The sequence below is a fragment of the Mirounga angustirostris genome, unplaced genomic scaffold, assembly GCF_029215605.1.
Source record: "Mirounga angustirostris isolate CCGP_5_RB_7025 unplaced genomic scaffold, mMirAng1.0.hap1 SCAF_1, whole genome shotgun sequence".
Taxonomy (NCBI): domain Eukaryota; kingdom Metazoa; phylum Chordata; class Mammalia; order Carnivora; family Phocidae; genus Mirounga; species Mirounga angustirostris.
In genome coordinates this window covers 4,493,359-4,520,529 of record NW_026991709.1, presented here as the reverse complement: position 1 = coordinate 4,520,529, position 27,171 = coordinate 4,493,359, and the positions used below count along the sequence as shown (strand labels likewise).

At 56.7% G+C, this 27,171-nt stretch overlaps 1 protein-coding gene across 1 annotated transcript; it reads right to left on the bottom strand.

The window, feature by feature from the left end:
* Window positions 1-797: 797 nt before the first annotated feature.
* Window positions 798-27,161, bottom strand: RIPK4 (receptor interacting serine/threonine kinase 4). The gene is made up of 8 exons (XM_045863578.3): window positions 26,980-27,161; window positions 16,476-16,767; window positions 11,377-11,525; window positions 9,797-9,846; window positions 7,376-7,534; window positions 6,569-6,672; window positions 5,032-5,290; window positions 798-3,236 (listed from the first exon to the last, which is right to left on the bottom strand). The coding sequence occupies exons 1-8, from the start codon at window positions 27,159-27,161 to the stop codon at window positions 2,077-2,079; spliced, it is 2,355 nt and encodes a 784-aa protein (XP_045719534.1). The 3' UTR covers window positions 798-2,076.
* Between the last annotated feature and the right edge of the window lie 10 nt (window positions 27,162-27,171).

Here is a 27,171-nt window from a genome sequence, read left to right as displayed (position 1 = left end):
ATGGATGGATGGATGGATGCGTGCGCAAGTCAATGGATGGATGGATGGGTAAATGGGCAGGTGAACAGATGGAGGGGCAAGTCAATGGATGGATGGATGGATGGATGGATGGATGGGTAAATGGGAAGGTGAACAGATGGATGGATGGGCAAGTCAATGGATGGATGGATGGGCGGGTGGATGGATGGATGGATGGATGGGTAAATGGGCAGGTGAATGGATGGGTGGATGCATACGTGGGTGGGTGGATGGGTGGGTGGATGGATAAATAGGTGCATGGGTAGGTGAACGGGTGGGTGAGAAAGAAAAGAGAATGATCAAGCTAATGAGGTAAATGTAAATGAACAGGGGACTCTGGGTAACAGATACACCAGAGTTCTATGTGTTCTAACTTTCCTATAACTTGAAACTATTTCAAAATTAAGTTTAACAAAAATAAGAATTGTAAACGCTTAAAAAGACATCAAAACATTGGTGTGAGGAGCTTCCTCTACTAAGGTTAGATCATGTCTCTGCTGGTTCACACATGGGGAAGGGCCTAGCTAAGGAGGCAGGAAGTCTGGAGCCACCCTCCCCCTTCCTTTGTCCCCTCCCATCACAGGTTAATTCAGGGCACCCAGAGTACCCTTCTAGAAGGGCATCTCCAAGCACACGACTGCCTCAAATCTCTGGTTTTCAGAAATCAAATTATTTACGCTCTTTTAGAAGAAGAAGTAGTCTCAGCGACACCAAAAAAGTAGAAGACTGCTTCATTTTATTGACATCAGACAGAACGATGTGTCTTCCACACATCCTATCTACAACCGTAGCTCAATGTCGTGAAAGAGCAAGGCGTATTAAAACATAGCCAGTTCTAAGCAGAGTGGATATTTCCTGTCATAGAAAAGAAGTATCCTGTGCACAGATTCATATTAACATACACGGTACATTAACATCAATCTCTGTATTGTACACCAGGCCACAGGGCACGTCTGAGCACACGGCCGCGTCCCGCAGCGAACCTACTCAAAGAACAGCATTCGGGGGCTGCCACGCGGGACACGAGCCAAGGAAGGCATGGGGCTAGAAACCAGTCTTTCGCATCCAAGAGTGCACCGCTGTGTCCTGGAGCCGCCCCCGGGAGTTATGCCCTAAAAGCCAAGGCTCCCACGCGGTGTAGGCGTTTGTCCGCGGCTCAGACAACCCGCGAGGCCCCAAGACGGTAGCACTCTGTCCAAACCACCACCTCACCAACTTCAGAGCTGGAAGAAAACCACCAAGCAAGGTGGCCCATCTAGCTGGTAACACTGATGGCAGTCCGAAACCAAAATGGCGCTCTAGAGCTCAAAGAACACTGGAGGCGACCAGCAATGCGCAAGAGCAAATTGCACCGTCAGGGTACGTGGTGGCCACCCACAAGGACTGCCAAATTTGGACATAAAAGAGCAGGTCGGATGACTGTTGGCTTGCTTTTAAAAACCAACCTTATTACTTTATATTCAGTTCTTCACAGACCAGACAACCCAAGGACGTGAACGTTTTTAACAAGTTTAAAGCAACAGTTAATACCATATTTGTCTATTAAAGATATTCTACAAAACAAGAATTCCACTAAAACTTTCTGAAACAGGCTCTTTTGCCTACCGCTGGGTAGGAAGATAAAAGACACAGCTCCTCCCGCCCCTGCTTCCCCAGACTGCTGCGCTCCAGGCCATCACAGGTGGCTCGGCTCAAGACAGCTCGCACTCACTCCTAGCCACGGCTCGAGCACCCAGGGGCCCACGCGAGGAGCAAGGAGCACAACGAAATGATTCCGACCCATCGTCCGTCTGACGGCGGGCGTGCCGATCGGTGAATGGGTCGACAGCCGAGCGCGTTCTAACCAACTGCCTTCGGAGGGTGACACGCCAGAGCAGACGCCGCATGTGAACCCGGAGTCAGCAGCCACCTGCCTCTCGCTGGCCCGCTCGGTCAATGTTCCGCCAGGCCACAGACAAGGCGAGCGGCACCGGCCGGCACAGCATCCTTCTGTCCCCACAGTGGAACACAGCAATGGGACAGGAAGCCCACGGGGGCCCCAGTCTCGGGCGCAGCAGGCTAGGTCTTGCTTCGCCGGAGGAGTGTGGCAGCGGGGCCGTGGCCGCCCTGGAACTTGAGGCTCTGCAGGTTGACCAGCGCCCCGTGTTTCAGCAGCGTCTCCACCGTCTTGGCATGCCTGCCCTGGGCGGCCAGGTGCAGTGCGCTGAGCCCCTGCTCGTCAGACAGGTTGAGCACGTCGGCGCTGACCAACTCCTCCACGACCTCCGAGTGCCCGCCAGCGGCGGCCAGGTGCAGCGCCGTCTGGCTGCGGGGCCCCCGGGCCAGCACGTCCGCCTTCTCCTCCACCAGCAGCTTGACGGTGGCCAGGTGCCCGTTCCGGGAAGCCAGGTGCAGGGCGGTGCAGCCCTCTGCCGTCACCGCCTCCTTGCTGGCACCCCGGTGGAGGAGCAGCCTAGCAGTGCTCGTGTGGCCCGTCTCCGCAGCGACGTGCAGGGGCGTCTGAGACAGCAGGTTGCACATGTTGACGTCGGAGCGCAGGTCGATGAGGATGCGGGCCACGCGGTAGTGCCCTCGCTGGGCGGCCAGGTGCAGCGGCGTCCTCCCGTCCAGCGTCTGCGCGTTCACGCTCACCCCGGGCTGCTTGGCCAGCAGCTTGACGATGGGCAGGTGGCCCTGCCAGGCGGCATAGTGCAGCGGAACCCAGGCGTCCTTCCCCTGCAGACTCACGGCGACGCCTCTGCGCAGCAGGATGCGCACGATGCTCTCCTGGCCATGCTGGCAGGCCACGTGCATGGGCGTGCGGCCCTCGCAGTCCACCTCGTGGATGGAGGCGTTCTTCTCCAACAGCAGCCGAGTGCTGCACTCGTCCCCGTTCTGGGCCGCGAAGTGCAGGGCCGTCCACTGGTCCTCGTCCGTGGCGTTGACGCTGATCTTCCGAGCCAGCAAGAGCTCCACGACACCCCGCACCCTCTTCTCCACGGCCACGTGGAGGGGGGTGGAGCCCTTCCCGTTGGTCAGGTTGGGGTTGGCGTTGTTGAGGAGAAGCCACTTGACGCACTCCTCCTGCCCGGCTTCCACGGCCAGGTGCAGCAGGCTGGCGCCCCCGTCCAGCACCAGGTCGACGTCCTGGGGCTGCAGGATCTTCATCAGTCTGCTGGTGTCGCCGTTCACGACGGCATCCACGAGCTTCTTCTTCTGGACGTCTGTCGTGCCGAGATCTGTGGGGAGAGGGATGCGAGGCTCAGGCCGCGGGCCACTCCCAGGGCCTGGCTGGAGCCCCGACGTGGCCCACACCTCCCCCGCGGCCTCTGGGTCGCCATGTGCCTGAAATCACTCAAGAGCCATCTGTGCCGTGTTATTGGGTTTCAGATGTACCGGGGAGACCTCGGGCAAAGGGAAAGTCATCCTACTGTCCTGTAGGGTCGTCATCAGATCAGGATGAAAACCTCAGCCGTGTGTGCTCAGAAACGGCAGTGATTGCCGACGGTCCTTCATCAAGAAGAGAAACGGGAAAGAGACGCAAAGGCCAGGCGGGCGCCCCCAGTCCCCAGGCCAGGGGTGCCCTTCCCGGGCCACTGGCTGCTCCCCGCCCCGGCCTCCAAATGCAGCCTCTTGTTCTGGAGACATCGTGAAGGTTTCCTAAAACAATCCTCAAAGGACTGAATTCTCCCGTTTCAGAAGGACTGTTATTCATGATGGAAAGGTTAGCCCTACTACAGTGTCTGGGTTCTGATTTGCGTGGAGCAAGAACCCCTCCCTCCGTGAAACTCCCTCCAGGGGACTTGCTTGGGGGTGGGGGGTACAGAATGGAATTCAAGAAAATCCAACCCACCCAGTCCGCCCAGTCTGGGTTCGTGTGTTTACACGGGCTTTGGAGAGGAGCCAGGAACTGATCCTCTGAGAGTATCAGACCCAGAGAGAGTTCTACGACATACTTCTCCCCCAGAGATGGGGAATCTCTTTCCTGTTCAGTCTCATCACCCAGTCAAGCTGTCCAGCTGGGCCCTGCCCAGCGAGCTGTCTTTGTAAGACATTTCCTCAACCCAGAATGCCCTCTTTTGCCCCAAATATTCCACTCTAAAAATCCCACGAGGTTCACACCATGCAGGAAAAGCCCTCCCTTCCAGGAAGAATTCCCTGATCCCCCGGGAAAAACAAACTTCCCCTCCTGCTGGGGTCCACACTCTGTCCACGGCCCTTGGGCACTCGGCCACCCCTATGCCACCACAACCCTGAGCGTGGACATCCGTATTTGCCTTGTGGGGCTGCAGCACCCTGAGCGCAGGACAGGACCGCATCTTACCCTCCCAGGGTGGGAGCGGGGGGAAGGAGGGAGGGCTGCAAGGGAGCTCCAGCAAGCAACAGCCCTGTGCCCAGGGACCAGCATTTGGGCCAGGGGCAGGAAAACCCCCTTCTGAAGGAAAACCCATCAAAATTAACATAAAAATGTAAGATCACCTGAGAAGGACCCCATCCCAACAGAGGGTAGATGACGGGACCAATATGTTAAAACCTCTAGGGACAATTCACCCATTATAATGCATGGCTAAAATAAATGGGGAGCTCACAAATAAGAAAGTAAAGGGGTTTCAGAAAAAGGGGGTACAGGGCTGGCCTCTACGAGAGAGATCTCAAGAGTGTGGGGTTTGATTCACCTGCTGGAATCACTTGACAGAACCCAGGGTTTTGCAAACCTGAGGTCAGAGGTTGGCACCTGGGGTTGGCACAGGTTAGACCTCCTGCACAGCCGCGGGGGGCATGGCCCGTTCCCCTTACTCTGAAGTGACACCCCACAGAGCCACTCAGCCAGCACGTCTCTCTGGATGTGTGCTCAGTGAGCTAGCTATGCGCTGATGCCCCAGACCAATTAGTTCCCGGATACAGAAATGAAGGACTGGGTCCAGAAGCTGGGTGCCCGGTCCTGTTAGCTGCACACGGACTCCTACACACACTGCCTGCCCCCAGCCCCATCATTAAGCACGTCACTTCCCAGGACATGGGGTCCTCGCTTACCGCCCGTTGAAGGCTCCCGCTCAAATGACAAGGACAGTGACCCTCTGGAGGAGAAGGCAGAGTCGACAGAGGACACCCCCGAGAGCCTCTTGCCGCTGCTGGTCGACGGCAGCCTGGATTCAGAGCAGCTGCGGCTGAGCTCCTCCGGGCCGTCGAGGGTCTGAGAGGTGCCGGAGTCCAGCTGGGACAGGAGCTCAGAGAGGCTGTAGTCGCTGTCGAAGGTTGGCGCGGATGCTCGCTTGAGAGGCGTGCACACGGGCTTCTGCAAACCAAGCAGAGGGGGGGTGGATGAGCCCCACCCAGGACACAGGCTGTGCAGGAGGAGGGCGAGGGGGCACTGGGTCCCCGGGCAGCCACACAGGGTGCTCGGCCCCTCGCGACATGCACAGCAGCAGGGAGCCCAGAGTCCACCGGGCGCAGACACACTGTGAGCAAAGACGGACTGGAGAGACACGGGAAGCCCGTCGAGCGGGGTGGGACATGACGGCGCTGGGAGCGTGTGAAGCCTGAGCGCTGGGCCGTGTCCACCCCGGCAGGCCAGCATTGGTAAGAAAGGAAGGATACGGGACAGGGGCTGGGGCATGGGGGCAAGTGCAAGGGGCGGGCCCAGCTAACGCGACAACAGGGCCAATCCAATCTGTATGCACCGACAGGGCCTTTTCGAGGATGTCCCTACTGGGCTTCCAGAAAGGCAGATTTCCAGTGAGGGATTAAGCCCGAGGGCGGCTGTGGACTCGCCCCAATTCAAGCCCACTTGTCCCCAGTCCTCCGTGTCCTTGGGAACTGCAGATCTGCTCTGACCTGGTGGCTCGGTGCAGTCACACCCTCGAACTGGGCGCCTTGCTCTTCCTTATCAGTGGCCAGGTCGCCTCCCCCAGGCACCTTTGCTCACACACATGCCCCTTTATGTTCAGACAGCGGGCACGCCTTGAACGCGTACTTATCTCACGGCCTTGCACGGATGGCCTGGGATACATCACCCAGTATCAGATAACACGTCAGGCTTCCCGTTATGAGTCTGCCGCGGCCTCGCCACCCCCGGGGCCTACTGAGCCCTAGCCTTTGGGGTTAGTCATCGTACCTCACGGAACTATGTGGTTCTCCTAGAGCAAACCATTTATGAGCGGCAGTTACAAAGTGGCCAGATGTCCAAGTCAGGGGAGCAGAGATAGCCAGATTAGCAGAGCCCAGACCCCCTCCCATGAGAGCCATCGGTTCCCCTGGCTCAAAGAGCATCCGACCACTGGCCCTCCAAAGTCAAGTGTGGGCCCACACTGTCCATTCTGAACCACAGACCGGAGGTGGAGACGGCATGCAGTTGGGCAGGAAAGGCACCCAGGGTTGCCAGGCCGGCCATGCGACCTGCCCTCCTGCTCCTGCATGTGGGACCCCAGGGCTGGCTCCCGAGCACGAGGCCAACTGGCCTGGGACAGGGCTCCGTGTGCCAGATGACCCGAGGGGCCGGTCCGGGCTGGCAGGGGAGCCTGCAGAAAGGAGAGTGACCCCCGAGAAATGATGTCCAAGAGGTGGCTGTTACCGGGCTCTTGGGCTCCAGGGGCTGCTTCGCGTCCAGATCCTGTGCCGTCTCCTTCACGTCACCATCAGGCTTCTCACACAGGTCCTCGGTTTCACAAGTAATTTCTTTTGGGGGTGACAACAAAACAGGGCATGTCACTCGGACAATGACTTCCACATTCACTACGTAAACATGCGACCTCGGGCGGGGACCGAAGAGGCAGCAGCTGGGGCGCCGCACCCCAGGGGGCTGGCCGGCACCGCGGCTTCCCAGGCCGCTGGCCCAGCGGACGTCACGGGCCACTCCGGGGCCTCCTGTCAGCCACCGCTAGCAAGGTCTGCCCGACTCCAAGGAGGACCCACGGCGTCCTGGTTTCGCCGCCAGCGCATGTGCCCACGGTGGTGGGGTGGCCGGCTCCTGGCAGGTGAGGCCCCTATAGTCTCCCCAGTGTGTTTTCAATGTAATGACCAATCCTAACTTCATCAGAATCGCTTTCCTACCACGAGGATACATCCATTCCAGGGGCACAAGACCCCAAGAGAAACGCAAAGAAAGCCTCAAGGGAGTGGTCCCATCAGTCCCCTAAAGATGCACCGCCGTATCTGAACTCACAGCAGCAAGCACGGGACACTCTGGGCAGCAGGCTGCGACTGTCCCCCACGTGCCAGCCGCCCCGCCCCAGCCCCAGGCGCCGGCAGGCCCCGGGCCAGTGGGCAGCCTGTCCGTGCACCTGGGTCTGCTCTCCGTCCCACTCCTGCCCATCTACTCTCTCCCGTGTCACCAGCACAGCAGTCAAGCGGCAGGTCCCAGGGGGCCCCGCGCACTCACCCTGGAAGGTGGGCCTTTCGCGTGGGTCCCCGTGCCAGCACCGCTGCATGAGGCGCAGGAGGGTCCCGCAGGCTCGCGGCCGGGCTCGGCACACGGGCGGCAGCTCTGGGCGGTGGCCCTTGACCACTTTCACCATGATGTGCAGGATGTTCTTCTCATCTGCCAGGGAGAAGCACGCAAGTCAGGGCAGCTCCGCGGGCCTGGAGGCCGTTTCACCTTCCGGAGGAGGGCGGTGTGTCACCAACGCCATCCCCAAACGTCACTCGGGAGACCACTCCACTTCCTTGGCAAAGCACGGAGCACTCTCTAATCCTGGATCTTCCAGGGCATGTCTGTGCTCCCTTTTCCAGGTTTTAGAAACTCCCTACGATATACCAAATGGAACCAGGGTGCTGTATCACAGGACAGATCTTTCTGGGCATCCAACTCAAAGGAAAGCGGGGTTCAAAGAAGAAAACTGATGAGACATGTTCCAAAGTGGCCCGTGCGTGCCAAAGGGAGGCAACACTTATAAATCATGAAGTCATGTGGTCCAGCCTCCAAGTGAACCCAAATCTCCCTGTGATGACACAGAACTCTTCCCAAACTCTGATTTCTACACCAAGGCGCAGGCCCCAGCGGGGTTGGGGGGCCTGTGCAGGGAGCTGGCCACAGCGATGCTGGCCAGGACGCCGGGCCTCCTCAAAGCGTGCTCAGGTCTGGGGTGCATAAACGGGGGCCTTTTCCCCTGCAGTTCATAATGTGGGGCCCCACCTGTCCCCCTCTGCGACCTTCATGAGCACGATGGACTCACTACTATCATCATAACCTTGGGCACAGACCAAGGGGCCCAAGGTGACCCTCAGTGAGCCAGACTTTTTTCTCTGCTCAGCCTAAAACCACAATGTCCATCAGGTTGGACCCCGAGCTTCCTGTTCCCAGCGCCCCCCACCCCCCTGCAGTTCCCAGTTCGTCCACAGCACAGGAGCTCTGCCGTGGCAGCAGACCCATGTCAGCAGGTGTGGAAGACTGGCCCCAAGTCCCCACCGCCACCTGCCAGGATCCTACTCCGCCGCTCCATGCCGCCTTCCCGTTAAATCTTGTTCAACAGCTGTCTCGGGCAGCTACACATTATTTCTCTAACACACGCTTCTAAAGCCTAGCAGGCCCTCTGAGTAAAATGAAAGTGAAGTAAACGCCTGGAAGACTTTCTGCTGCCAAACAGATGGAAAAGGTTCAAGAAACACCGTTTACTCCCGTACCTCGAACTCCCCTACGTCCCAAGCGATAAAACACTCAGGCCTTGGCTCTGGACGTTCATGTCATGCGCCTGGCCTTGGGCATCGTGTCTGTCAGACAATCTCAGACCACGGCCTCCACGGAGGCGGAGGAGTCAGGGAGGCAGACAATAGGCACGCACACGCACACTAGGTAGGACGGGACTCCCAGACCTGGGGCCACACACGGACTCTGCTCTGAATTTTCAGATCTTTCTGGTCAAACTGCAAAACAGCATGAGTGACCCACATATGCCCGTAGAGGAAAACGATGAGGGTAAAAAGTCCTTGGTTTCTATAACACGTCAAGGTATTAGCACTTTGAGGACAGACATCGGAACAGCGGTCGCCTGAAGGGGGACGAGACGTCGCAGCCCTCGAGGGGGGCGCTGGGGACACATCGGTGCCAAACCCACCCAGCCATCCTGGAGACTGGCTGCCCAGCAGGGTGAATGTGCCTCATACCACAAAACCGTACACTTAAAGGCAGATAAGATGGTACATTTTATATGTATTTTATCATATTTAAATTAAAAAAGAAAGACTTGGCTGGAAGTATCCACAGCTGGCAAATCCAGAGAGACAGAAAGCAGCTAGGCAGTCGTCAGGGGCTGGGGGGGCGGCGGGGCGGGGGGGGATGGGGAGGGGCTGCTGCATGGGCAGGGGGTTTCCTTCGGGGGGGGTGGGAATGTTCTGGGAGTACGCAGTGGGGGTGACTATACACCAGCAAATGCACTTGATGCCCCCGAATTAGACACTTCAAATGGATAAAAGGGTAAGTTTTATGTCACGTATATTACATCACACACACACACACACACACACACACGGAAGAATCACCAGGCACCTAAAAAAAGAAACGCACTGAACAGACCCGTTCAGACAGCAGCCTTTTCTTGTCCGTGAATTATGCTGCAGGACTGCTCGTCTCCGGACAGAGAGGCCTGCCGTGTGGGCCGTGGCTCTGTGAGGACGTGCTGGGCAGGATGGAGCAGCAACTCCACGGCCCCCCCAGGAGGGTCCCGCCGGCTTCACGGCCCAGAGCAAGCCCCCCATCCCTGCAGGAAGGCGACTGCAGGCACAGCTCAGAGACGGGACCACGCACGGCACACCGCACTGTCCCAGGACAGACGGACACACTGCCCCCAAGGACAAGGCCACTCACCTGCAAACGGTTTCTTCTGTGTGAGCACACCCCAGATCACAATGGCAAAGCTGGAAGGAAAATCAGCCAGGTCAGTAGCTGTGAGCCAGAGGCCCACCCACACGGCAGCAGGCTGGAAGGAAACCACTCCGGAGTCTTCAAAAGCAAGGGAGTGGGAGAGGGAGGGAGAGAGGACACCAAGATGTTTTTCCCGGGCTTGGTACACAGGCGCTCTCCCCGCGGAGCAGGGTGGCAGCTCAGATGCCACCCAACAGACACGACCCTGCCACGCAGCCTTGTGCCAGCTCAAACCGCGCGGGGCGGGGGGGCGGGCAAAGGGAAAGGAACGCCGCTCTGCGGCTGGACTGTCGGCTCATGGGCAGAAGGGCCTGTGTCTGCTTAATTCCCCCCAAGTTCCGGCAGGCACAGGGCGCAAGACGCTGACGCCGGCTCTGGGCGGTGCGAGGAGCTTGCTCGCTGAGGTGTCACACAAGGCTGGGCAGAGAACACAAGAGTCGGGCCGGCTGACCTTCCGGGGGCCCTTTCTTGGTTGGTAGAAATTATACATACACTTTCTCTCTCTCTCTATCTATCTATCTATATAGTGTATAAAATTACTCTGAATATACCCTCCCAAAAAAGCACAGTCTAATACATTTTTTAAAAACAAAACAAAACCAGGAGCCCAAACACCGCACCAGCATGCTGCACTGAGCTGAGAGTGGCTATTGATAGAGATGGCAAGAATTCTCCATGGAAAAGTAACTGAAGGCTGCAAGTTCAAAAGCTGAAACTCTCAACTCCAAAACAAACACAGAACCTTATTCTCCCCAAATTCTACAAGCTGGGACTGCCCCCACCCCCCGCCGCCCGGTACCACTGACAGTGGATGGACAGCTCAGAGCCCACAGCACACGCACAAGGCTGACTGTCCAGCCGGCTGCCAGCACTCCGGGCATGGGCGATGTCACAAAGGCGAAGCTTCGTGCTCTGGGGCTCAGGGTCACAGTCACCATGCGTAAGCCAAGAGCCACAATGAGGGGCTTAGGTGCACCCTCCCTCCCTCCCTCTTTTCTCCTCCAACAGGTCTGGGTAAGACCTTTGCAACTGGAAAAAGGACGGCTCCAGTGACGTGGGGATTATTCTCGAGTACCTAAATCCCACGGACGCTAGTTTGTGGACAGCCCCCGGCGAGTCTGCACTCCTCTGTCAAAGGTAAGTGACATCAGGAGCATAAGCTGCTGGGCCAGAGGGGCCCGGCTTAGGCATCCAAATCCATGCACATGGAGACACAGAGCACTGAGTGCGGCGGACGAGCTATAAAAACCCCACTTTATGGAAACCCCGGAGCTTTCACAGTGCAGGAGCCACTGGTCTGGTTCCATAACTGTCTCTAACTGGCACCAACCCGGCCGGCAGGGGACGGCGGTCTCGCACACCTGGGGCAGCCTGGACCTACCAGCTAAAAACCCCGAACCCTTTCATTTGGACTGAACCTTGTATCTCACCACACCGAGCAGCCCCTAGGAAAGCTGGCACTTGGGGCACGAAGAATCAAGGTGCAGAGCCCCGGCTGGGCCGCACGCACACCTGTCACATACCTGTACACATCGTGCTTGGTGTCGAAGAGCCGGCTCTTCTCCCGGATGCGCTCCGGAGGGAGGTAGGCGATGGTGCCGAACAGGCCATCCATGCTGAGGTCATGGGAGTGGGACAGCCCGTTGCACTTGGCCAGCCCAAAATCGGAAATCTGCAACACAGCAATGAGACAGGGCTCAGCAAGCTTTGCGGGGGCCGCGCAGGGGGAGGCACCGAGGGCTGCCTTCTGGGGGCTTTATCAACCCCTCCCCTCTGCAGTGTCGCATGGCCCCGTCCCAGCGAGGCCGTGCAGGTGCGTTCGGGAACCCGCACCGGAGGGCCAGCCTTGTGCTCCTCCAGGGAAGACAGGAAGGCAGAGCCGGCTTCGGAAGAACCGAGTCCCGGCCAGGGGGAGCCTGATGGGCAGGGGAAAGATTACGCTTTAAGGAAGGAATTCACTGGGAGACAGAACTCAAGAAGATTACAATCTTAACGCCTGCCACTGGGGACAGCCCGAATCGGCCTACAGGAGAAAAGCAGTCCTTCGAGTTTTCAGGTTTTCAGATGACATGTGACCAGCAAGGCCCGCTGCTGAGGCCACTGGTTAGGCCGCAGCCCCGCTGGGGAGGTGGGCAGGTGGCAGCACGCTCTTTAAAGGGAAATATGCCTTCAGATGCCCCTTAAAGCAAACAAAACACACACCATGCAACCTCGAGGGGGCATGCCTCCACCTGGAATGGCGTGTCATCAACGGACACCTGCTGGCTCCTTCACCCAACACAAGGCATCCACATAAAAGGTGTGACGCACATCTCCTCCTTGTGCGGGGCCCACCACCTGAAGGAGCCCCGGACCCCAGCTATAGAGGCCCCCCCACACCTCTGTCTCCTCCTCTCCTTTGGGCCAAGGTGTCCGGAAAGCTCAGGAAGCTCACGGGACCCCACAGTGAGGGGGGCGTCACCATCTCCCCACAGCTCCCCCCTCTTGTGTAAATCAGGAACCTCGGACGGCAGCTGAAGCGCTGTGTGTGGGCTTAGGTCACACTCGCTGGCACAAAGGGACTCGGGACCCACATGGAAAACTGCCCCTTTAAAGTCTCTTCCAAGGCTTATGAATTATTGTGAAGCCTTCTAATGAACTCCAGGGCCCCTCCTCAAACGCATGGATGGAGGGATAGGGAATGGGGCTGAGTCGGGCCTGACTTCTGGGCTCGCCGTGCCCTCGAGGGGAGCCCACAGCCTGGAGTCAGCACCGCTGAACACAGGGAGAATTTACGCCCGGTCCCCCGGTCCTGCAAGGGCTCCCTGACCACACCTGTGGAGAGTGGATGGGACAGAACGGGGGCAGGACGGGGCCGGGCTCTCCATGTGCAGCCTGGCGGTTCCTGGGCCCCTGGCTGCTCGCCGCCTGCCGTGTGGGTCTTCAAGAAACTCCCCGCCCACCGGCTTGCCTGGCAGATCCACAAAGCAGCTCAGGGCCGAAAGAGCCGGGCATTGTGCCTCTCCAAGTGGACGAGTGCCAATGTTTCAGTTCAAACTCTCAGCCGCTTCAACCTTTTAAATTCGTAAGTGGAGACCGACTGGGTTATAGGGGCCTCACCCCGTGCCCCCCCCGCCCCCGGCCGGCTCAAGGCCTTTCGAGTTGTTTGCAGGTACAGCCAGCCACCTCAAAACGTCCTTGGTGTAAGAAAATAAGCATAAATTCCATGTAAAAGCTATGGCATCAAAATGCAAATCAGAAATCCGAATTCTCTGGTGGCCGCTGACCTCCACGCCCCACCCCCTCCCCACCGGGTTTCTCCTCTGGCCCTTTCCCGCCTGTCCTGCCCAGGGCCTGACTGTCTGCCCTGATCCTCGACACCGGGGCCCAGGCCATCCCAGCGTCTATCGTGTAACAGCAAACGCCCCATAATTTGCGAACACATTTTCACATTCAGTGCCCGCCTCAGTACTGCTCAGTGCTCACAGGTGCCCCCAGGACATGGGCCCTTCACCTTCTGGGCCCAGCCGGACGAGACCAAGGAAGGGGCTGGTCAGGGCTGTGCTGGCTTAGAGAGAAAGGCCTGTCGGACCACAGGGGAACAGGACCCTCAGGGTCCCTCTGGATATGGTCTGGTCTGGGCAAACTGGACCTGAAGGAGCCTGAGACTTTAAACGAGACCATTTCAGGGGGCACTTGGCTGGCTGAGTGGGTGCAGCATGTGACTCTTGATCTCGGTCATGAGTTCAAGCCCCACGTTGGATGTGGAGCCTATTTAAAAAAAAAAAAAAAAAACAATAAACTAAGCTATTTCGTTTTCAACTTGAAATGGGCTTGCTCCCTTGGTATTTCACTTAGTTAATACTAACATCAAATATTAATTTAATATTAAGCCTCTTTAATGCATTTTGCAACGTAGGTAGTTGGTTGAGCTCCAATCATCCTTGCTGGGTACAGAAAGGCAGTCTTGAGGGGCCCAAAGAGGAGGGGGGAGGCTGACAACTTATGATCTCATTTCAAGATCCCAGATTCAAGTCTCATCGCTCCAGATAATCGCAGACTGCAAACTGCCCCGAAATCCGGGGGCCGATCGATCAATACAGAGCTTCCAGTCAACATGGCAGCTCAAACACTGCCCTCCGCGCCATATTTCTCAGAGTCAGGAAATGTGTGATGGAAACATGTCATCTGTCTGTTGGCGGCTGAGCAGTGGTCACAGAAGAGCAGGCCCCCCTCCCTGGGGGCCTTTCTGGGCGCTGGGGAAGCCCCAGGGTCACTGCGCGTCCCACCAGCAGAGACGGGGCCTGGCTTCCACCCGCTCCCGCCTGGCTTCTGCTCCGCCCGTCGCCCCAGGCTCCTTGGGACCCACTGGCACTGGGTTCTTCCAGAAACTTCACCCGTTTACTAAAACGGCTATCAGTGCCAGGCTGCCAAGCCAGCGTGCACACAGGAGAGGGAGAAAAAAGTGTTCAAACGGAGGAAGCTCAGAGCCAAAGCAGGATGACCTACCAGGAAAGCAAGCCCCCAGCGTGTCACGCAGGGAACAGCAAGTATCAGGTGTCTACTGCGGACCCAGCACTGGAGGCCTCCCTGGACGAAGGTCAGCATCCCCGGGGAGCAAACAATGACCATCTGGCCACCAACCCCAATGGTACCAAGAGCATTACCCTCAGCAAGCACGTCCGCAGGCCAGGCACTGAGCTGTCAGCACTTTGTCCCCTCTGACCCTCGCAACACAGACGGTGACCCCACCCACCAGGTGACAGCACTGCACACCTGGTGTGGCCTCCCGGGAGACCCCCACTTCCGCCCTTCAGCACCCCCTCCCCTAATCTAACTTAGCCTCCTGCTTTCCCTCCCGCTAAGAAGCCTACAATTTTCCATGACCTTTCTGCCTGTGCCCCCACCTCCTGCCAGCAGCAAAGCCTGATCCTCTCTGAAGACCCAGCACCCCGGCCCCGTGGCACCCCCACCCTCAGCTGGAGTTCTGCGAATAACCCCTCCCCGCACCCCGCAGGCAGCCTGCGGGGCACCTCGGCCCCATACCTGTTCCACCCTCATGACACCCTTGTGCTGCACGCTCGGTCTGTGCGCATCTCCCGCACGGCACAGAACCCACTGTCCCCGCAGATGGGTGACCGATGGCCGGGCCACCCTGGCCTCTGGTGTGACCCCCCGCGCCGCAGCTTTAGCAGGAAGCAGGCCACCACCCAGGGCACCTTGTCGGGGGCGGGACCTCTGGCACACCACACGGTCTGCCACTGCTCCTTAGTCCTGTGTGTGTCCAAGCCCGAGCTCAGAAGCTGCACGCTTCCCTGGGTGCCCAGGGGACCGCACACTCCTTGAAACAACCCTGTAATGTCAGCAGGGGCAGAAGGTCCACACGGGAAGCCAGCATGCCAGCCAGAAGGAAACCGGGCTCCAGCAAACCTGGGAGCCCCCGTGGCACCCATTCACACCAGACCATCTGTTAGCAGGAGAGCATTTCCATCTGCCCGCTGCAATCTGATCTCTGGGTGACATCCATTCAAGGGACAGTTCGCAGTGGAAAGTGGTCTCCCCGTCGGCCTCGGGTTGGCCGGGCCTGCGGCAAAGTTGGGGCCCGGGGAGCTGCCTGCAGGTGCCTGCCACCTGGTCCCACCCCTCCTTCCAGACAGAGTCCGGGGGGCAGGGCCAGACTGAACTCCAGTCCCTCCTGGCCCTCGGGCCAGCAAAGGAGGGGACCCTGAAAGTGCCATGTGACCAGCCAGGAAGAGCTAAGTGTCTGAACAGGTGAGTCCCTTCCCTGACCGGTTCCCACAGGGAAGAGGAAGGGATTCAGGCCACTGCTCTGGGATTCTTCTCATTCACTCTCGGGCCAGGTGCAGGGAAAGCGCGGCGGCAGGTGCATCCCATAGGCCAGCACACGGCCCCGGGCCTCCGGAGCGGGCGTGCATCACCACAGGGAGAAAACCCATGACACGTGTCCCGCCCTGGTGTCCACCACAGGACCCGGGACACAAAGGCACTCCAAAGGAGAGACATATTCAAAGAAATACAAACCTGACAACGTTATTAACTGTGATTCCAGGTGGCTGGTACCTGGTTTTTAGCTCTGTTATCCCTCATGCCTTTCTGTGGTTTATAAACTTATCCAAAAAGAAGAACAAAACCAGACCTCAGAGGCCTCACATGATGAGGACAGAATGAGCCCCCTTCGGAGCCCCTTTCGTGGAGCCTCCATTTTGGAACACTCGCATCTCCCACCACCACCATCCCTGAGACCACCGAAAGGGATGCAGCCGTCACCACAGAGCCCGGGGTCCCATGGAGACAGTCTACCCACAGCCCACCCACAGTCTGACTCCTAACCGGATTTCAATAGACATCCAGTAAGACCCGAATCTGCAACCCCGTAAGCTCTTTTTTCCAGAGTGCCCAGAATTTAGACTCCTGCTCCAGGATCTAGCAGGTGCATAAGGGTCCATTTCCCAGCTACACATTCTGTGGGGCTTACGGTGACCACGACAAGACTGGGAGTCGCTGGAGTCCTTATGCTGACAGAGGCCTTTGCTTCAAGTGCCTTCCCCCAAGCACCATGCCCTCTCCACCCTGTATCGCCCCGGCCGCCTGGGCCCCGCACACGGTGCCGGGCGAGTCCTACCTTGACGTGGTAGTGGGCGTCCAGCAAGATGTTTGCGGGCTTGAGGTCCAGGTGGAGGAGAGGCGGGGCCATGCAGTGCAGGAAGTTCATGCCCACGGCCGTCTCGTGGATGATGCGGAAGCGCAGATCCCACGGCAGTGGCTCGGAGGCCAGCAGCTTCTCCAGCGAGCCCGTCTCCATGTACTCCATGACCAGGCCCACAGGCTCCTGGCATATGCCGTATACGGGCAGGATGTAGCGGAACTTGGCCATCTCCATCTTCTTGGCTTCTTCCAGAAGCTCCCCGCGCTCCCTGAAAAAGTTGGAAGACGTGAGACGTGCGTGGTCCTCACCCAGCCACTGACACATAGCACCACGGCCCAGAGGCCACCAGCTCCATGGGTGGAGAAAATGACCCACATGCATGTTGCATGATCCCATTCGGGGCCTCCCGAGGTCATCAGTCCTACGGCTATCCAGACGCTTCTGTGCTCTGTGGGTGATTGTGCATGAGGAGGAGGAAATGCTAATTCTCATTGGAAAACCCAGGAGCAGCACTGAGCCACTGTGCGCTGGGGTCACCGAGCGAGGCGGCTGATGCTGGCAATCCCTTCTCCTGGGACGAGGGAAGAGAGGCTCCCGTGAGACAAAGCATCGTCCGAAGACCCCTCGTCACCTCCTTTGTGAAGCCAACACTCCATCTGGCCCAGTGTCCCTGAATCCAGCCCCACACTTATGTCAGAGGCATGTCAGCCGGGGAAGCCAACTTCTTCTAAAACCGTTGTTTAGTTGTAGTAAAATACACCTAACAGGGTTTTTATTTTAACCATGCGTAAGTGTACAATTCGAAGGCATCAAGTAAACTCACAGGCCTGTGCCCCATCCCACGCTCTACGCCCACACCTTGTTCATCGGCCCAACAAGAACTCTGGGTCCATTCAGCAGGAGCCCCGTCCTCCCGGCCCCGCTCACCCCAGGCTACCTCCTGCCTGTACGAACTTGTCTACGCATCTCACAGAAGTGCAGTACCCAGTGTCTCGCCTTCTTCCACTCAGCATCTCAGCATGATGTGCTCATGGTTCAGCCGTGTTGTAGCGTGTGTCCAAACCTCATTTCTTCTCGTGGCTGAATACTATTCCGTCGTAGGACCACGTCACACTTTATGTACCCAGTCATCAGACGAATGAAGCTGTATGTCTGGACACGCTGGGGTACAAATACCTGTTCGCGTCCCTGTTTTCAACCCTTTGGGCAGGACGGCTGGGTCATGGGGCAGTTCTATGTCCAACCTTTTCAGAGACCCCCAAGCACTATGCACAGCCTGCCCTTGGTTCTGACAGGAAGACAGTCTCACCCGTTCACGCCACACGGCTGTGCCTGTTTTCCTGCTCGAGATGGAGACCAGCTGCTGTGGCATGGAGTCGATGGGCTGCAGAGCTCCAAACGTTTGCTCCCGAGCCCTCCACAGAGTGTGCCAGCCCCCAGTCTAAGGTCTTGTCTGGTGAGGCCAGGGACTCACAGGTTGGAGTCCCCGTATCCCGGTCTGTGTTAGCGTTATGGGGCAAAAGTCCCAGAGTATGCAGGTAAAAGGGCTGAATCACAGGAGGACGGGGCTTGATCATGTGCCATCTAGATCAGTGGTTGTCAAAACGGGACAGGTCGAACGCACCCAGAAAGCTGGCTGAGATGAAGACGCCCAGGCCCCGCTCCCATTTGGCCACCGGGTGCTGCAGGAGGATCTCAACCCCTCGACCCACACATCCAACCACTGCGGTCGGGGGTCTCATGTGGGCATCTGCCAAGAAGCTGTACATGGGTGCCTTGGGGAGAGGATCCCTGAGTATTGATCAGTGATGCTCACGTACAGACAGCTTTGCCCCCAGGGACACTGAGCAAAGTCTGGGACATTTTGGGCGTCACAGCTCAGGCCTGCCACTGGTATCCAGTGGGTAGAGGCCAGAGATGCTGCTCGACATCCCACAATGCATAAGAGAGCTCCCAAGGCAAAGAGTTATCCAGCCCTAATGAGAACAATGCCAAGTCTGAGAACCCCCAGTATAGACCAAGCTAAGCGCATCTCGGCCAAATTTAAAATAAACCACTATAGTCTGGAATTTCCTGCGTAAGTACTCCCAGCCTTTATTTTAATTTTACTCTGTTTCTATGGTCAACTAATATTTAATAAGGGAGCCACAAACACCCAATAAGGACAAGATAATCTTCTTGACACAGGGTGCTCAGAAAACTGGAAAAACACATGCAGAATAATGATGTTGTACCCCTATTTCACACCACTCACAAAAATTAACTCAACATGGATCAAAATCCTAAAAATAAGACCTGCCACAATAAAATTAGAAGAAAACATTGGAAGAAGCTCATTAATATCTGTCCTGGCAATGATCTTTTGGACATTGATACCAAAACACAAGCAAAAGCAAAAATCAGCAAAATGGGACTACATCCAACTCAAAAGCTTCTGCTTTTGAAACAAGGAACAAAATGGAAGAAAAATTTTGCAAACCACGTATATGGATAAGAGGTTAATATCCGAAATAGATAATAAACACAACTTAATTAAAGAAAAAAATCTGATTTAAAAATGGGCAGAAGAGGGGCGCCTGGGTGGCTCAGTTGGTTAAGCGACTGCCTTCGGCTCAGGTCATGATCCTGGAGTCCCGGGATCGAGTCCCGCATCGGGCTCCCTGCTCAGCAAGGAGTCTGCTTCTCCCTCTGACCCTCCTCCCTCTCATGCTCTCTGTCTCTCATTCTCTCTCTCGCAAATAAATAACATCTTAAAAAAATAAAAATGGGCAGAAGAACCAAACAGACATCTGTCCAAAGAGGACATCATAATGACCAACAGGCCCATGAAAAGATACTGAATATCGCTAACCATCAGGGAAATGAAAACCAAAACCACAATGAGCTATCACCTCACACCTGTCAGAACTGCTGGCATCAAGAACGCACGTGAAACAGGTGCTGGTGAGGATGTGGAGGAAAGGGAAATCCTGAAACGCTCTTGGTGGGAATGTAAATGCATTCAACCACTGTGGAAAACAAACTGAATGTTCGTCAAAACAGTTCAAGTAGAACTGTCACACAATGCAGCGGTTCTGCATCTGGGAGGATCCCCGAAGGCAATGAAAACAAGATTTCCACAAGAGATCTGCACACCCACGTTTATCACAGCATTATTCACAATAGCCAAGATATGGAAACAACCCAAATGCCCATCAACGGATAAATGGATAAAAAAAGGTGTGGTTCACACACAATGGACAATTACTCAGCCATGAGAAAGGAGGATATCCTGGCATTTGCAACAACAGAGATGGACCTTGAGCACCTTATGTTCAGTGAAGTAAGCCAGATGGAGAAAGTACTATGTGATATTACTTATATGTGGAATCTGAAAAAGAATAAAATGGTGGGGACCAGGAGAAAGAGGGTGGGGGGATAAGACTGATGGCGTTTAAGGGTACAAACCTGTCACGAGTGCGAAAATAGCCACATACAATTGAATAAACATAGTTTATTCCACACAGTAAGTATGTAACATGACAAATATCGTTCCAAGGGCAACCATATTGCATTATATAAAGGTATCAACATTACACAGGATTCACCTTAAATTTACACAATGTCAAATTTATCCAATAAAAAAAAGCTAATCTGTTTTTCCTGGAGAGTAGGTCCCAGGTGCATGCTGGGGAACATGCTTTCTAATAAACTCCTAAAGGAAAGGTCCAGAACCACACGCAGATGCACCCTACTGCAGTTGGGAACTGAGCAGGTCCAGCATCTGCACACTGCCTTGCATGCCGCAGGCTGGGGTGGCCTCAGGGACTCCCCAAAATGCAGGTTCCAGCACAAGCAGCCCAGAACCCGCCGCAGGGGATCTTCCAGAGCCTGGATGCACCGGCTCCTGCCCACCCTCCCCACACCTGCACCTGCTCTCATGTGCTAGCCTGAGGGAGAGTCCCAACACTGTACCAACCAAATGAGTTCATTTCTGACTGACCTCCTCTCTGAGACTACATGCTGCCAGGCATCCCATACACCTAGAAAACATTTCCCAGGGAGGAGTGCCGGCTGGCAAGGAGGAGCCCCGGGTTACCCTGTTCGTCAAAGACAGTAGCACCCAAGCTCTGCCTGAGAGAGAGAGAGAACGGGGCAGACACAACACAGGGCATGTTTTGGAGAATCAATGAGACTGGACGATTGATGGGTGTGGAGGAGAGAGTTAGCAAGGACGCCCTGGATCTCTGCCGGGAGTCAGTGGGTGGCTTCTCATCTATGCTCGGGGGAGCACCCCGGAGAAAGTGGAGAATTTGGTTTCGAACACACTCAAGGAGCAAAGAATCCCAGTGGCCTTAGGAACCAGTGAAACACGTATCAGGAATGAAGATGCCATTACTATAAAACAAAACTGAGTTCAGCATGGCTTGCTTTCTTAGCACTCTGGCTAAATGGCCAATCAGTGGAAAGCCAAATGCCCACAAAAGTGCAATGCTGCGTGGGGAGGGGGGGTCCCTGCGCGGGGCTGTAGAGCCGCTCCCTCCCTCCGGTGGAAACTCTGAAGCCACAGGTTCTGGCGCCCGGGGCGGGGGGGGGGGGGGGGGGCAGGTCAGCCGGCCCCACCCACACAGAGGCAGACCCTAACCCCGTGCCCTGGGTCTGCGGGCATCTAAGAGAGGGAGCGGCTGGGTGCCAGCATCATCAAGCGTCGGGAAAACGCCGGTCATTTAAAGACAGAAAAATGATACCCCTGGGCCCATCTCCCCTGTCCTCCTCCTCGGAAGACCTAGTTATCTGCACTAAACCAGGACAACTACCTTCTAACACTCACTACTCCCACTAACTACCACTTCTAACAGCACTCGCGCCCAAGCAGCAAGTGGACGTAATAATCAGCAGCCACTTCTGTTTCCTAGTTGGTTAAGAATCAGTGTTAGAACTTGTCTGTTCCTATTCCTTTTATTTTCTTTTAAAGTGGCTGGCTTGCCGCCCTCCCCTCCAGGTGTGTGTCTATGGGGCACCGCATCCTTGTGGCACGGGCCTGTGTCCTGCCCGCCCTGCCCCCCCACCCCGGGGGATGCACAGAGACCCACCTGCAGCAGGAGAGCGGTGGGAGGCTCCCCTCCTGGGGCACAGGCTTGGGTGTTACCGGCTGGACAGTGACGAGGGAGGGTCATCTTCCCGAGGGAGACACCCAGAGATGAGCCCTCCACCCAAGCCTGACTGATAACCCATGCGGATTCTGAGAACAAAGTCAATTACATCAAGGTGGAATTTCTCATTTACTGGAAGCTCTGAGCTACTCTGCAAATAAAGTGTTTTCTTCCATTTGCCCAAAGGGTGTAATACCTAAAACCAGGGTGACTTCTGATTGTTGAGCTCATTAGCGACTTAACAGCCAGCTGGCAGCACATCACTCACGCCTGCTTCCCCACCAGCCGAGTTCAGCAGGTGCGCGGCTCCCCCTGATCCCTAGGCCCTTTACCCCCCAACAGAGACCCACCGCATGTACCTTAGTTCAAAAACTCAGAAAGGGCCCCCGGTGCTGGTTTGCTCCCAAATGCCGATCACAGCTTGAGTGTGCTAAGAGCCCCGTGCCCTCTCCGGAAGAATGCCAGGCAGGCTTTGCGCAACTGACCACACATGCAAGGACATTTCATCCAGGAAAACCAGCTAGCCTGGAAAACGGTCTTCGGATGACACCATCAGCATGCCTTCAAGCAGAGAGGACCCTACCCATCACCACACCTCCCTGGGGCAAGGAAGGGGGGTTGCAGGACAAACCTTCTCGTGGAGGTTTGAGGGGACACAGAGAGGAGATGCCTCACACAGGCCTGGGGAGTGGGGTTGACCGGGGCCCCCTAAGCGCTAGCATTGGTTTTGTTCAGAAGGGCTGGTACAAAAATTTTGCAACCCGTTCACTATCTAGTGAGCACCCAGCCCAAATCCAAATGACCCCAACCTCTCAGCTTTTCTTTAATTGCCCCAGGGACCCCGCCCCCCACCTACACCCCAGCAGGAGCCATGGGCTTAGGGAAGCTACCCCCACCCCCCACCCCCCCCCGCCCCAGCCCAGGCAGATAACCTGGGCGGCATCTGCAATTCAATGAGCTTGGAATGAGCCCTCTCAGGGAGCCACCAGACAGGACTGAGTGCTCCTCACACAGAAAGAAACCACCAATTGTTTTGTTGTCAACAGCAATTATTTAGTTTAAATATACTTTCCCTCCAAGCTGTGTTTCTGGTTTAGGTAGACAACAGAGAAGAAACTACAGATCCAGAGCTCCCGGAGGCCCCCAGCGCACGGAACTCCAGCCTCCACCTAGGCCATGGCTCGCGGGTCACGGTCTGCACCATCAAATCCCTTTCTTCGCTGTTAGGAGTCAAGCTTGAGGCACCTGAATCCACTGACCTCAGTCTTAGTTAAAGCACCCTGCGAATTGTGATGCGCGAACAGAGTATCTAAAATCAGGCACAATTCGGCAGGACGGGCGTCACATTTCTCTCCTGGGATTGTTTCAAAGGGGCTCCTTTTCTTCAGCCTTTGGGGAAGGCTTTTTAAATTCTGCTTCCCAGGAGGAATGGACAAAGCACCTCCCCCCCACGCCAGGACCTCCTCTCTTGGTCCCAGATGGAAAATATCTGAGCATTAACAGGACCAAGGTGGGGTTCAATTTGTCCAATATTCTTTTTCTTTTTTTTTTTTTTTTTTTTTTTTTTTTTTTTTTAAGATTTTATTTGAGAGAGAGAGAATGAGAGAGAACACATGAGAGGGGGGAGGGTCAGAGGGAGAAGCAGACTCCCTGCCGAGCAGGGAGCCCAATGTGGGACTCGATCCAGGGACTCCAGGATCATGACCTGAGCCGAAGGCAGTCGCCCAACCAACTGAGCCACCCAGGCGCCCTCCAATATTCTTTTTCAATAGCACTTACGTTAATTCAATTTGTTGCTCACTTAGGGCTGGCCGATGGGTATTCTCTCCCTCCCAGCGAGAGCATCGCGGCAGGGGAAAATAGCAGAAATAGCATTAGACAGACCATCTCTTAAAGATACTAAAGATACTTTCTAAGAAGCCACGGGCTAGCCTCACTCTCAGTCAGAAATTCCAAAGACAGGCCGATGGTGAGGGACACCAAGGCTTCCCTCTCTGGAGCATTTGCCGTGGAAAAGGGGAAAGAATGGGATGAAATGGTGGTGGTGAGGGGCAGTACACTGCAGGGGGAGAGCAAGGGTCGGGTGTGGTGAAAGGGGGCCAGGAACAAAGAGCTCCTGAGAGGGGGGACCGGGAACCAGCTTTGGGAAAGACGGCAGGGAAAATGGGTGGTTTAATCATGTGTTAGCTGGTGCCTCTGGGCTAGGCCTTCTCACCTCGCACCCACCCGAGTATGCTCCCAGGGAGCCTCCGAGGGTTCCCACACTGCTATTTTTAAAACCGACAAGAAACGGGCTTGTCAGATTGTCAGCTCTGTAGCTGCAAACCTGGGGTTTGCTCGGGCTCGTCCGGACTAGCTGGTGCCAATGGCGTCGCTGCTGGGGCCACGCGCTCTGTTATTCAGGGCTTTGTCTTAGCCCAAGGGAGGGGCGGAGGCTGGAGGAATGGGGCCTGTGGGGTCACTGTGCTTGCTGCAGTGGTAACATGCCCATCCCTAGACTCCACCCTGGCCCTCATGACCCCCTCACCAGGGTTCGCCAGGGAGGTCACACATCTCCCCAAAGCCACCGGACATGCCCATAGGGAGTGGGAAACACAGATCGATACGGTATCACTTGTGAAATCCCTGAAGATCCCCTTGGAAGCTCCTCTGGCAGGTGCTTCCCTGGCCCCTGCCCCCAGGGATCCTCGAGGGTGCAGTCCCTGACCTCCCCTGCACATACTCACAGGCCCGAGGGTGGCCTGCAGCTCTGAGGGGCCTGGGGCGGGTCCTGGGGATCTGGCCAAAGACGGGGCATAAAGGCTGGGGCCAGGGCCGCAGCGGGGGTGGGGGCTGCTCCCAGAACCCCACGAAAATCCTATTCCCCACTTCAGGGAACATCTTGCAAATAGCGGGGTGGGGATGGGAGGCAGCTCGTCAAAAGAGCACCGTCGGGGTCGACCTGCCAAAATGTGGCAGGACAGGTAGCAAAACCACCATTTGGAGGTCTAGACGGAACTCTGCAGGCCTGCAGTGCAACCAGAGGTGCCGACACATTCCTTCCAGAACCCCGAGCTGAATACGTCAGTCCTTAACCGGGGGGAACTGGCCCCACCAAGAGCAGAGAAATCAGCCACCGCTGCAAATGCAGAACTCCAGCCTGCCCTACCGGGCCGGCAAAGTGCAAGAGGTGAATCTCTTCCTGTTGGGCGATGCTGACCTCGGCCTGGCCGCCCAGGACATGCCACCACCTGCCTGGTTTGGGCAGGGCAGGAAAGGCTTCCAGTTAAAGGACAAAACACTTTTCACCCAGGCTATGCGATATCCTCAGTGATCCGCCTCCGAGTGGAGAAACCCTACCTCCATCTGGGCCACCCAAGAAACAAGGGCCTGGTGGCTGGAAATCACAGAGTCTGTGGATGCAGGTTGATGCGACAGCCCGGGGACGAGCTTGCCTACTTTGCTCTTCCAACACAAGAAGTGGCGTAAAAAACGTTGTTGATGAATAAAGCTCACTTTGACCAGAAGACTCCATCCGACACATGTCCCCAAGAGCCCAAAAAGGCCGCCAGGGTCTTGCCTTTCGGGATCTAACCACTAGCTGGTATTCAAAGCGGTTTGGATTTTGTCAAAATAACCACAGCGCCCCTCCCGGCCAGAGAAGTTCCCAGGATCTGCAGCAGCTGCGGGGGGTGGGGTGGGGGGGTGGTGCACAGCACTTCACCTTTGTTGGTGCTATTTTTTTTTTTTTAAAGATTTTATTTATTTATTTGAGAGAGAGAGAATGAGAGACAGAGAGCACGAGAGGGAAGCGGGTCAGAGGGAGAAGTAGACTCCCTGCTGAGCAGGGAGCCCGATGCGGGACTCGATCCTGGGACTCCAGGATCATGACCTGAGCCGAAGGCAGTCGCTTAACCAACTGAGCCACTCAGGCGCCCCTCTTGGTGCTATTTTTATGGCACTTGTCACCACTCTACGGAGGTTTCCACAAAACGCTGGGTTTGAGGCTTACAGCAAGGAGCCTCCAAGAGCTGTACTGTGTCATCTCTCAGGCCGGGATGAAAATACGAGGCGGCAAGCACACGGGGCCGATTTTCTACTGCATGAGGCCGCAGCAGAAGCACAGCAATCCTCCCATCCTAGGCCTGGGGACTCAGCCCGCCCCTGAGAAGGGCATCGCCACCATCCCACCGGTTTGGAGGCGCCAACACTCCGTCAGCCAAGGATTAAAAACCAGGTGTTTGAGACAGCAGGGGCCGTGTGCGGTTTAAAGGGAGTTGCTTTCTTTAGTCTGTGTCCGGGACTGACTCTGTAAGGGAGATCTCCACACAGAATTCAACACAACTTCCAGGCAGAATGCAAACTTTCACCAAATGATCATTTAAATGTGCTCAACCGAAGCTTACCTATAAACTCCTAAAACGCAAATGTAAAAGGTGGAATAAAAAAAAAAAGAGCTGCTTCTCGACACCCCCCTCTCCCACTCCCACCTCCAAAATGATGTGTGGATCACAATCCAGCGACTGAGTTTAAGGGGCGGCTTTGCGTCCTTTCCAATCGGCATTAACTTGAGCACCCCTGTTAGGCAGGGACAGGCAGGTTCTGTGCTGGCTTTGGGGCTGGAGCTGGGGGTGGGGGTTGGGGTGCAGGAGGGAGGGCGCTCTAGCTCGACCACAAAGCAGGTCAATGTAAAGACCCCTCCCCAGAGGCTGCGTGTCGAAATAAAGTCAGCTAAAACTAGAGTGTGTGGCGAGGAGGCGCTGGGCGGAACACGACCCGCTGGGGCGCCGGCCGGACCCCAAGGCCAAGCCCGAGCCCCGTAGCGCCGAGGAAGCCTGGCCAAGCCAGACCAATACTTCCGACCGAAATAATTACCGTCTTACACCAATTTGTGCTCCAACGTAAATTACTAAGTAAGTCGAACGGAGTCTAACTAACTCACAAAGCCCAGCTCCCCACACGGCAATTTTTCTAAGCCGGGCGCCGACCGCAGCGCCCAGGCGGGTCCCCGGCGGGCCGGACGCGCCTCCGAGGCGCGCGGGTCCAAAGCCCAGAAAATCCGAGGCTTCACGCGAGGCCAGGTAACACCACTGGGCGCCTCGCAACGTTTCCACCAAACGCGGCCCGTCGAAGTCCCCCGCAGGAGCCGCAGTCGGGGACCCGGAGCGCTCAGTGAGACCGGTGGGTAGCTCGCCACCCTGGCCTCCGCGTCCCTCGGGCCCAGCAAGCGGCGCGGCCACCGCCGGGCGCTCGGTTGTCCCTCCGCGTGCCCCGGAGACGACCCAGGTGGGGACGAGAACCCCCGGAATCCCAGGCCCCCGGATCCCGGCCGCGTCGCCCGCCCCAGCGCCCCCGCCCGGGCGGCTGACCTGTCGTCGACGTGCAGGCTGGGCGAGCACTTGATGGCGAGCCACGTCTTCCAGTGGACATGGCGCACCTTGTACACCTGCCCGAAGCCGCCCGAGCCGACCTTCTCCCAGCCCGCGAACTCGCCCGCGTCGAAGGTGCGCAGCAGACCCAGGGCCCACGGGCTGCCGCCCTCGCCCTCCATCGCGCGCGTC

What these genes read in the sequence shown, in the direction of transcription:
- RIPK4 (XM_045863578.3), bottom strand. Translation starts at nt 27,161, where the DNA reads ATGGAGGGCGAGGGCGGCAGCCCGTGGGCCCTGGGTCTGCTGCGCACC. An exon ending in ACAGAAGAAACCGTTTGCAG is followed by an intron (nt 7,535 to 9,796) that starts GTGAGTGGCCTT and finishes TCTCCCTGGCAG; the next exon opens with ATGAGAAGAACATCCTGCAC. An exon ending in CCCTGGAGCCCAAGAGCCCG is followed by an intron (nt 5,291 to 6,568) that starts GTAACAGCCACC and finishes GGTTTGCAGAAG; the next exon opens with CCCGTGTGCACGCCTCTCAA.